The sequence below is a fragment of the Lissotriton vulgaris genome, chromosome 3_1 (assembly GCF_964263255.1).
Source record: "Lissotriton vulgaris chromosome 3_1, aLisVul1.2, whole genome shotgun sequence".
In the NCBI taxonomy this organism is placed as follows: Eukaryota; Metazoa; Chordata; class Amphibia; order Caudata; family Salamandridae; genus Lissotriton; species Lissotriton vulgaris.
The window spans coordinates 1910020187-1910032579 of record NC_141689.1 but is presented as its reverse complement, the minus strand read 5'-3'; the positions used below and the strand labels follow the sequence as shown (position 1 = coordinate 1910032579).

Genomic DNA, 12393 nt, shown 5'->3' with positions numbered 1-12393 from the left:
TAACGGAACGAGTCAAAGTGGAAGGGAGAGACAGGCAGGGGGAGGGTGGGAGACAGGCAGCTCGGGGAGCAGGGAGGGAAGAGGTGGGAGTTGCGCTGGGTTGCCTGCTCAGAGCAGCATCCGGCAGCACTCCTGCGCCCCCATCTCTCAGGAGGGACCAGCGCCGAGCAGAGAACTCGAGGAGCTGGGTGGCCAGACGCCTCTGCCTGTACCTGAAGGGGGAGGTAGCCCCGGGTAGGAACACGCCCTGCAACCTTGCCAGAGCCGCAGTCTTGACCCAGAGGTAATGTAAAGCCTTGCTATTAAAGTACCTACCACCACCGATGTACAGGTGTAAATGTGTTTAAGGAATTTTAAAAAGGGGGCTTTGGGCATATGCGAGGTGGCTCTCTGTAATGTCTATTTGAATAAAAGTTGCAAGCACGTTTTTTAACGAACTGCTAACAAAATTCGTGTAGTATCTGGGATACTTGTCTAAATTGTTATACATTAAAATGTACTAATCAATGCTAATTACCGATATCGGATAGCATGGTGGTCTGTCTTGAAGGGTTAGCGCAGACCGGGTGCACGTTTTTGGCTCGTTACCGCGGCACCACGCACAGGTGTAGCCCGCATGTTCCTGCCTCTCTGCCCAGTCCACCCAGTCCTTCCAGGCGTGCTGATATGAGTTTGAGAGGCGTCCTGTTACTGCCCTTTGAAACACCTGAGGGCCCTATCAAGAAGTGATTTTTTGGCGCAGAGCCGAGCACGTGTTTTAGGAGCCTCCAGTGCGTAAAGTGAATTAATTCAACCTAACATGTCCCAGAGATTGCGCTTTATTTTTAAACAACTCAACTCATAAAAAGATAGAGGAGAACCGTGTCCATAGTTTCCGAGCTATACTATCTGAAAATGAAGCACCAACTCTAATCTGAGAAATATCGGGCAACATGAATTCACTTTACACACCGCAGGCGCAATTACACAGGGGTGCAATGGCACATTTAATCAATCTAGCCTTAGCAATGTACTCATCGGAAGTTTCATCTAATTTACATGCTTGAATACTGCAATGGATATCGAAAGGTGGGAACAAGGATGCTAATTTAATTTAATCCACATATGTTGGAAGATATTGGCAAACTCCGTTTTTATTCACTAGGTATTCACTATTAAACATGACCAATCCAACCCCAGCATTTAGCTCACTGTCCCAAATGAAGTTACTTTACACACTGCTTATTTGTGTTCAGTTTGTGATGCCGTGTGATCACCGTCACTCTAGCTGTCTCTCTGCCCTTCACCCCACAGGGTTTTTGCCGTCTCACACGCACAGGACGAGGGCAGGCGGGCGCAGGTTATGGAGTCACCCGTGCAGATTTTCAGAGAGAAAGACGAGATGCGGCGCCTGGCGCCCACCTGCTGCGTCCCAAGCAACTCCAGCATCTGGCCTCTGGGCTGACACGACTGCTACGGGCTCAATAACAGCGAAGAGTCCTGGGAGCAAGGCCATCCCCTGGCCAACCATACCAACATGTCCCCCACCATCCCCATTATCATCACCGCAGTCTACTCCATGGTCTTTGTGGTCGGCCTGGTGGGAAACTCCTTGGTCATGTTCGTCATCATCTAAGAAGATCCTGCATCCTTTCTCCAAGCCACCCGCTTCTCATCACTTCTCATTGGTTGGATTCGAAGGAAGCGTGGGGCCGCAGGAGGGTTGTGCCACTGGGGTCCCTGAGCAGCGTTCTGCTGCTGGTGTGGAGCATAGATACGTTTATCAGGATAAACTGCGTCTAGCGCTCTGTAATGAAATCGTCCAAAAACAAGGAGACAGCCAGGGCTTTAAGTGGGCCGGGTCTCAAGGGGTCTGAGCACCGGCAGTTTTTTTAAGGGGGCCTCGAAACGGGTCTCGATCGGGCTCTGTTTTGAGTCCTGACACAGGCAGCCCGTTTTTTCCCCAGACTGCAGTGTCAGCTGTTTGCTGTCACTGCAGTCCAGAAAAAAGTGCCAGGGCGCAAAACAAAGCCTGATAGAGACCCGTTTCGAGCCAGCAGGCACATGGATGTGCTCAGCTCACACTGCTCACTTCTCAGTAGTAGAGAAGTTACGGCATGACGTCATGCCAGGGGAGCGTTGTGGGGGAAGGGAAATCCTTTAAGAGTCATTTTCTTTCTGGATTTCCCTTCTCTTTCTGAAACTCAGGAGCAGCAACATTGTGGTAGGGTCACCAAGGATTTAATTGGAAGCTTTGTCAATATTATATACAATTTATAGTTGCAGCTTATTTATCTTCTGCAAGTAATAACCATTGACAAAGCCAATATTACTTACTTATTGTAGGTATGATGTTACTTGTATCAAATATCTGGATGCAATGTCGGAAACAGCAAATTACAAGTCGGGCGGCACACTATGATAAGTACAGATTTTTTGCGTAAGTGATTTAAAGCCACGCCCCTAATTACACTGGCCACGCCCCTTTGAGAGACCCTCCAGTTTTTTCATCCCACTTAAAGCCCTGGAGACAGCAACCACGTTCCTGGATTGGGGTACAGGGAAGAAAATGCAGAAACTACCTGGTAGGTTTTTAGAGAATCATGATGGCGCAGTGCCATCTAGCGGGCTCACTGCAGTTCGTTTGCTGTCATATTCATAAGGAAAACTCAGTGTCGATGATGCAAAATTGCGTTGAATTTATAGATATTTCTGCCGTTCCTAATTTGCACAATTATAATAATGATAAAAATGCAAAGTGAATGGAACTCATGTTTTTCTTAGGTGTCTGAAGCAGGAGGTTCCGAATGTCAGGATACCTTTATGTCAAGGCTGCCCTGTCCTGGTTTTACTCCGTGCCACTTTCTTCTACCACCTAAGCACAGCCTTGGAAGTTCATTTTTAGGTTTCGCCTGGGGCCGGAGCTTCTAGCTCCGCCCAGGAGAAATCTATTGTCCCTACAGTGTACTGCTTAGTCCCGCCCTCTGTTCCATTGGCTAGCTCCATAAATGGAGGCTAGCCATTGGAAGAGATTGGCTGTCAATCACGCTTTCCCCTGAAAACGCGATTCGGGGGCGTTTCCGTGTCTTTTTTTAAGCCCCGCCCCTTTTTGTCGTGTGTCCCGGGCCGCGCTGTGATTGGCTGCCGGCCGGGGACACCTCCGTGACGTCATTCCCGGGCCGCGCTGTGTTTGGCTGCCGGCCCGGGACCTGACTTGTTTTTTTTTGATCCATTTCCCGGCGCAGACACGGGCAGACAGAAGCATTCATGATGTACCTCATGCTAGACTTATGGTAAATGCCTAGTTTTCTTTCCACAAGAGGCCATGGATTGAATGGGCAGTAGGTGTGGGCTCTCTTCCGACTCCTGAGCAGGAAGGGTGCAATCCAATGTCCAGCGTGAGCAGGTGGCATTGTAAAGTTGACAAATATGAGGAGAATTGTAAAAAGGAAACATTTCTCCTGGGAAATGACAATTGATTTACGGGTCCGGATTTAGTGTATTTGTGAGCCTAAGGCTGAGTGTCTGATTACGAAGTGGTGGCATTTCCTTTTTTCACTATCTGTATTGGTACCCCGTCTCTTCGGTTTAGTTTTAAATAAGTTGCGAGGAGCAGACACAGGTGAGGGTCGTGCACAGCTCTGGAGAAGGGAGAACCGTACTGTTGACGGTAACGCAGCGCACCACCAATGAATCCTCGCTATGGTGTGAGTTAGCGTGTCCTGCTTCTGTCTTGGCTCACTTGAAGGCCTTCTTTGGGTTAATAGGCTTACAATACGTATAACCGGTGAAATAGTTTAATGTTTTAACTATGGCGCCTGCTGGAACGATGAAAGCGTAATTTCCTAGTCACATGTCTCCATATCCTCATGATCAGTGAATTAGAGCAAGAAAGGTAAATCGGTGCATCTTCAGAAAATCGCTGTTATCGTTTTGTGTAATTTTCAATGTATTTTGTGCCAACCTGCTCTCAGCAAGTTGGGAATTGGAGCAATGGGATATAAACGCGCATTATCCACAATTACTGTAGTGGGTCAAGTGAAATAAAAAGTGTGTGCTTTTCTCAATGTGCGCCTCACTGTCATCAAAGTGCCACAAAGATAAGATTAACCAAGGGTGCTGAAGGGGCGGGGAGCATGCAGGGATCGGAGTATACTTCTGTGAAGTTGTAAGTAACCGGAAGCAAGGCAAATGTTCTTGGCTGTGGTTAGTAATTTCCTCATTGATGGTAGGGGTGTTGGGGCGTTATTATTGCTCCAGTTGATAATAATGTTCTTGTACAGCTTTACATCATGGAGGATAACGTTTTCAGAAATTTCAGGAATAGTTTTTGCCAATGACCTGTGCCAAAGGGTTTGCCGTTATTCGGGAATGGAGAGGACCCCTTTCCTCAAATCGTGAGGCTTGTGGAGTGAAAGGTAGATCTGGTTCCTCCTTGGGGAGGGGATGTGGTCTCATGGCTTTGTGTTTGGGAAAATGTGGGTGCTTGAGCACAGTGACACTTTTTTCATTTTATTCATTCATTCACCCAGGTCTGCAAAGCCGAATAAACCTGTTAAGAGGTTAGATGTTTGGCCATGGGGCACTGCTGATGAACTATGAGGCGTGATTCTAGGCTGGAGCAAGGACGACCTGGCTTTATAAAAGTTGATGCAGACAGAAACAAGCATTGAAAATGCAGTAGTTCTCGCCTTTCATTAAGTTAAAGCCATTTGCTTTGCTACTGGTATTGTACAGCAAAGCAAATGGCTTTAACTTAATGAAAGGCGAGAACTACTGCATTTTAATGCTTGTGCTTCATTATGCCCCACCCCCCCTAACCCCCGGCTTTGTTGCTGCGCTCCCACCCTCTCCTTTCTTCCCTAAACTATCACATTTGCTTTATTTTTTTAGTGATTATTTGAAAATGGCTGGCGGCCTTTTGGGAGCGCTGTGACAGGAAGCGGCGCCCCTCCACCCACCAAGGGATCCTTTTAAAGGGAACACACCTTTTATTTGGCATCGGCCCCGTTTATGACGGTTCTTCTTAAATTCCTGAGTCCGGCCACAGATAAAAGCATCACGACTTCAAAGGGAAGTGCTCAGAGTTTAACCCTGCAGCTAGGAAGAGTGGACAGCAACTGGTAATTGTGGGTAATAGCCCGCGCAGGCCTCGCTTTGAAAGGGATACGCAGCTCTCAGATGGCTGTACTTTTATTATTAACATTTTGTGGAGGTGGTGGGGGCTCTGGGGACTCTAGAGATAGGTGACCCTCCAAATGTGCAACAGAAAACATGTGACAGGCAGAATTGCCTTTCAGTCCAGAGGGCCTCGTGGGGCACCACTGAGTATCAAAGGCAGATTTCTATTTTTAAATAGCTTCTTTTATTATTTTGTGGGGTTACATCAAGTGTGACACTGCGAATTACATCAGCTGCAGCCAATGGAACAGACCAGTATTATAATACTAGCAGCCATTACCTTAAGAGCTAGAGGCTCTGAAGTCTGTGAGGACTATACAAAATAAATGCCATAAAAGAATACATAGAAAGACCACGTTTACTGCAAAAATTATCGCAGGCAGTGGCATAGCTCGCATCACGTGCAGAAATGGTGCTTATCTTTCCAGCGTAATTGTTGTGGCCACCGGTTCTTCAGTTGTTACCGGTCAGCTGTTTGATCCCAAGATCTGCACATTACACAGCAAAGCTTTTCAGCAGGAACTGCACCCACTGGGCTACCCCTCCGCTGCTTTGGATTCAAAGGCACGGCCTGTCCTGTGCCCCCAGCTGCCTCCCTTCCTGGGTGAATGAAATGAGTGCCGTAGTCGTACCAGCGTCTTCTTGTTGGGAGTTAGGTGTTGATGAAGTGTTGATGAAGTAGCACCAATTGTTAAAAGCTGTGTGAAGTGGGAGTCGAGGGGTGCACATTTTACTGCTCCTCTGTTTTTAGGTTTCGCCTGTACTGCAGATATTGTTATATTGTTATTTCCAAAGAGATAAAGAACAGAATTACTCGTGATAAACAATTTTTTTTAATAACTTGTTTTAAATGGACAGCATTAGATGCATTGCAAACAGATTGACTGGTTGTTCGCTTGTTTGCCCTGTTATCGGATAAACTGTTGGGAATAGTTTAGAGGCTGGCATGGAACACACTACAAAACCGCCACTTTGTTTTCGTTTACACTGTGGCTAGAGGTCTGCCACTCTGCTATTCAAAATGTACCCAGTCAATACATACATGAACACTTCGAATGTAACACAAACCTAACCCACTAGAAGTAACTTAACAGTTCCTACTGTCCTCTCTTGAGCACCAATATACAATTTCGAAGGGTCTAAGGAAAAATAATCATTGAGGATTTTATCGGGAAAAGGGGGAGGGTCGGCGCCAGACTTCACACCTGGCACAGTCTGAAGGCTGAACGGATTGTGACTCACTCGTCCAAGATGGAAAAAAAACTGCAGGGGGCCCTAGTTTGGGCAGCTGGGCAGGCAGTGTGTGAGTGTGCAGAATGAGCAGTGTGTGAGTGTGCAGGGTGAGCAGTGTGTGAGTATGCAGGGTGAGCAGTGTTTGAGTATGCAGGGTGAGCAGTATGTGAGTGTCCAGGGCCAGCAGTGTGGCACACCCACCACAGCCACCACATCCACCACCACCACGTCCACCACCACCACGTCCACCACCACCACGTCCTCCACCACCACCACCATGTCCACCACAACCATGTCCACCACCACCACGTCCACCACCACCACGTCCACCATGTCCACCACCACCATGTCCACCACCACCACGTACACCACCACCTCCACCACCTCCACATCCACCACCACCACATTCACCACAACATCCACCGCCACCACATTCACCACATCATCCACCACCACATCCACCACGACCACATCATCCACCACCACATCCACCACGACCACATCCACCACCACCACATCCACATCCACATCCACCACCACCACATCCACCACCACCACCACCACATCCACCACATCCACCACCACCACATCCACCACCACATCCACCACCACCACCACATCCACCACCACCACCACCACCACATCCACCACCACATCATCCACCACCACCACCACCACCACATCCACCACATCATCCACCACATCATGCACCACATCATCCACCACCACATCCACCTCCACCACATCCACCTCCACCACATCCACCACATCCACCTCCACCACATCCACCTCCACCACATCCACCACATCCACCACCACCACATCCACCACCACCACATCCACCACCACCACATCCACCACCACCACCACCACATCCAACACCACCACATCCACCAGATCCACATCCACCACATCTATGTGTGTGTGTGTGTGTGTGTGGCTCTGTGTGTGTGTGTGTGTGGTTGCAAATGCAATAGGTCTGGCATTTGCGAGAGATTAAGCTATTGGTATTGTAAATGACAATGCCATTTATTTATCTGTTTTAAAAACCAACACATAAATAAAAATGTTGTCATTTACAATGCCAATAGCTCTAACTTTTGCAAAGGCGAGACCTTTGCATTGTAAATGCTTGTTTGATTTGTGATGTAACCTGTCATGAAAGCAGTGAGCAGCTCCTGCTCTGGGTATGATAGACGCAGTTTACTGATGCAAGACCTAAATTATAAAATGTTACTTATCGCATTCTTGGATTGTGCAATAAATTGCCTTGGGCAGTGGTACTGGCCGAAACACATATTCTTACTGTGACTGTATTTAAGTAGTGAATGAGTTTGTGTATGGTGTAAAAGTGCAATGCTCACTGGCAAATTTCCTGCTCCTAGGATAATTTAAAAATGATGATTTGAAATCCTAAACGTCTTGGTCATTACTTTTCTTCTCCTAAATCACCCACTGCAAAGAACATACAAAACTGCAAGGTGCCAACGCTTAAGTTTTTCATACTTTTATTTTGAATATTTTTCAGGACATTTTAGAGTGTGTTATGGAAATGAACCCAGGGGCAGACTCATCTGAGAATGTTGGACCTGATGAGCAAACACAAACCGAAAGCACTGAATTCCTGGTGCTTGAACAGAATGTACCCTCTATATTTGATTCTAGCACTGTCCAGGATGACATGATTTCCATAACCAACCAATACACAAATGACTGCAATGGCTCAGATCAACTACATAAATTACAAGCAGAAATGACAAAAACCAACAGCAAGGAAGCACTTGGAGACCTAGTCCCTGAAATAATGGCTTGGGAAAACCAGCTTGAGGAAGGTTTTTCAACAGCAGGAGATGAGAATTCTAGGAAGGTGGTGGAGTTTCAATTGAGTGGTCTATACTCAGAAAATGGTTCCCAGAGGAATTCTGATGATGTTCTCACAGCTGTAACACACACTGCTCCAGGATACGATTCTGTACCCATACAAATCAAAACGGAACAACTTTCATCTGAAGATTCTTCTTCTGACAGGTTAGTTGAGCATTATTTACTTACATAATGTTTTGCTACGACATTCTTGTTTGCCTTCATTACCTGTGTATATATTGTATCTCTGCAGTCACAACACCTCAGCAATAAGGGTTCCGGCCTAAGATAGACAACGTTTGGGGTCTTTTACAGTTTTGTGAGCAAACACATCTTTTTAAAGGTGCAAATGTAATGTTTATGACTCCCATAAAATCGGTGAAACTTTAAATACTAAGTGGCCTACAATCCTAGTGCTTGCTCACTTATGCAACTCCTGCTGGACATAGTCCAACATACTTGTTCTTAAAATCTGTAGAAACATTCCATATTTTCAGCTAACCTATGCATATGATATATTCTTTATGAAAGAATTGAAAAGTTAGGCACCAAGCATCCTTTGCAGTGTCAATATTTATTTGTAAGTTCAGTTTATCCCAAAACAGATTGGTACAGCGTTGTTTCAAATCACATCCTTGGTTTCAAGGTCTCTACAGGTCCGCTTTCTTCCGATATCCCTCCCTATGGTGAGCTCACTGGTCCTCATTATATGTCTCTGAGGGTTTACGCTGGAGCTAGTTTCTCCCTTTCTAGGTATCCAGTACTAGGTTTTAGTCTCATAGCCACTTAGATAAAGTGAAGAAGGATGTATAAGGGGCTTGGTTGTATTCAGAGGTTTAGGGTTACAGTGCGTTCCTATTAAGGCAGACAGATGGGTTCTCACTCAAATCCACGTTGTCTTCTCCAGTCAGGCCATCGAATATGACCCACAAATGCAAGGTTACAGCTTAAGCTGTCCTTGCTTTTTGTTTGTGATGCTGCTGTGAGCATCAGCTCTTCTATTCTCACTTCCTTACCATTGATGCAGTCTCTACTGAATCGCCGTTTTGACTGTTTAGAATTTAGGTTTTACTTGACCATGGGTTGAGACAGGTCAATCCATCAATGTAACATGCCCACATGCTGAGAGTCATATTTGTGTCCCTTGAATTCTTACTTGATGGTGAATAGTAATTGTTCTTCAAATGATATTTTGTTAACTAATCATATATTTTTTTATTTTTGTCAGATTCTTTTTACATTTACTCTCACCCGCTGTCCTAGCCAGAATGCAAAGTTACTGGGCTTCTTCAATGTTTTGAGCCTATGCTTAAAAAAACACCAATGCATGAAATCAAATCCTACCTCCATATAGATGTCTTCAACACCTGCTATAGTACTTGCCAAACGGTAGCCGAGAGCCCCCACCCCGCTATTGTCCCTATACTGAAAATGAAAACCTTTCAGGTCAATTGGCGTTTCGTCAGGAATGACATGTCATTTCAGGGCTGGGGAACGCATGTAGGTTACAGGACTGACATTCAGAGGTTTGCTTTTCCCACCGGATTCCATAGACCCTAGACTAATTTTAAATAGTGTTGATTTGCTTACTTTACATTAGTTATCGTCTGAGGACTAAGCACTGGTGAACTTAACACTAGTGCATTCATTCATTCATTAGATCTTTACTTCAACCAAACAAAACAGCCATAAAAGTATGTACAAAATCAATAATCCAAAAACATAAAACAATTAATCACAGATTAAAAATACTTATTTCATACATTAAAACACCAAAATGTTAAAATCAGATAAAATAAGTGCCATAACACCATAAAATTACCCCGTTTGACAGCAGATTTAAAAAAAAAAAGCCCTTTGGGACAACCAGGCAAGATGGCATCTGACTAGCTGCTCGCTACCCCTCACCTTTTGTCTGATCATGGTGACTCTTGAGCAGCAATGCGACGCTGGAAAGCGAGCGAGTGATGCTGGAGGGTCTGTGGCTTTTCGGGAGTGCCTGGAGTTCTACGGACCGTCTTAGCTGTGTGCTCTTGAGGCGGACTGCTGACTGGAGACGCCGTGCGATGTTGGCTGTTGTGTCTACGGTGTCCTACTCTGCCCCTGGAGAGAAGCTGAGGCAGGTTTGCCTCACGACTACTGCTGGACAGGTTAATCCTGTCTCACCGATGGCTGCCAGAGGGTCTAAGACCTCCAAGGTGAGACTGCAGAATGCTCTGGCCATTTGTGCTGGTCCATCCTCTGTTGGGACTACGAAGCCCAGCATGCATCATGAAAATCCTAAGGAGGCTGGCACGGAATCAAGTAACAAGAAAAGAGGGGTTGAATCGATCACTATCATTGGCAAGCGATCGACTCTAGGAGAATAGTTGGAAGGCAGTTGTGAAAGGGTAACCGGCAATTCCTGACCTTTTTCCACTAAAACTTACTAGGTCCCTAAAAAATCAGGATAAGGTTACCGCTGCCCCACTACCAGTCACAAGCAACACCACTGGGTCTAGGCTCCCAACAGCAAGGCAAAGCCTACATGAACTAAATAACAAAATAATTGCCAATACTGTGAAATCTATTTTGTCATAATGGCCATCCACTACCAGTCACAGCATCTGCTTCCACCATGTGCCGAAGGAGGTGCTTGAGATTGTGGCAGACTCCTCCAGAAGTCCAAAATTAGTTGAGACTTTTGCAGGCACCCAGATAGTCAATGTAGGGGAGAAATTGCAGCTCAATCAGAATTTGTCCAGCTCGGAACCATTGAGACTGCTTATCTTAGGAGACCATGGATTTACCCTTCCTCCCAAATAACTAAAGCGGACTCAATCTTATTAGGCTGTGGCTCTCTGGGGGACGCTAGGCCTTTGTCCTCACCTGATTTAATGGGCGGTGGAGAGACAGATGGCAAGTGACAAAAAATCAAGTAAAAGCTGTGTAGATTCTCCCAGGAAAGTGACCCCATGCTCAGATGGAATTATTCCGCAGTCCAAATCCTTGACAATTCAGAACTGGTCACGGAGGATGCCCCACCCCTCCGGGGGATCATCCCCGATAACCTGGGACTACACAGCACTGGAGCCTCCACCCTCCCTGATTTTGGCCACGATCAAGCAAATGAAGGCGGAGATATGGACGGATAGCAGACTGGCTCGACAAACTTCTACGAAACTGCAGGGTGCAGTCGGGTAAATAAGTAAAACCTGTTCTGAGATCTCCGACCGAATGACCTGTGTGGAGGCACGGACCGAAACCCTTGAACTGGAGGTTGCAGAAATATAAACTTTAAGTACCTCCAAAGACCCCAAGCTTACAGAGACAGGGGTGTAGAAATGTTTTAATAATCTACTTGTCCTCGGGACAAAATGCAACATAAACCTACATGTCCTGTAAGACAATCAACTTGTCCCACCTATTCCCAAATCAATTACCTGGGATGGCACAGAGCCATTAATGGATGTTTGTTTTAATAAAACTGACCAGTGATTTATCAATGATTTGCAAAAATGTTGGAAATATCTTGAATCGCTGACTTTAGGTATGGTATTTTGGATATACTGGTCCAAAAATAAGCTGCAGAATATTTGTACATCGATCCATGTTGGTTGTATGTGGAAATACCTACTGCAGAAACATCATGCTGCCAAATATTGAGAACCAAAATATAGAGTCTGGAGTTAAGAATAGTAAATCTTTACTTACCTTCTGAAAATGTTGGCCCTCAATATTTTGTATATAATATTCTGGTAGCACAATATTCTGAAGTTAAATTAAGGTAGAGTACCTCAGGGTTGCAGTAAAAAAAGAAATAGATGAGAAATTCTGTGCAGTTGAGGAGGTGATATCTGTCATGAGACGTCTGGTCTGCTTCCAGCCTAATTGGTTCTTCCCTTTTTCATCTTGCCCAATTTGACACACTCACTGCACATACATACAACCCAACTACAATGACACACCCTCCCAGGACAAACAAACACACCCACTGCACACACAAACACCATTGCACAGACACATAGCTAAGCTATAGATGCATAGACTCATACATCACTTAATGGACAAATGCACAAAGACATGCAGGACCACACCCCTAGAGACTTACGCCGCGCAGACATAAACAAATCCACTATAGATAGACACAAGCGATCT

General features: G+C 45.7%; 1 protein-coding gene across 1 annotated transcript in view; it reads left to right on the top strand.

The window, feature by feature from the left end:
• Positions 1-12393, top strand: part of NAF1 (nuclear assembly factor 1 ribonucleoprotein) — a 160439-nt gene that overhangs the window by 28739 nt on the left and 119307 nt on the right. Inside the window, exon 2 of the mRNA XM_086962385.1 lies at positions 7922-8421. Coding sequence (XP_086818511.1) covers positions 7940-8421 — 482 coding nt within the window. The 5' untranslated portion in view covers positions 7922-7939. The remainder of the gene's footprint in view (positions 1-7921; positions 8422-12393) is intronic.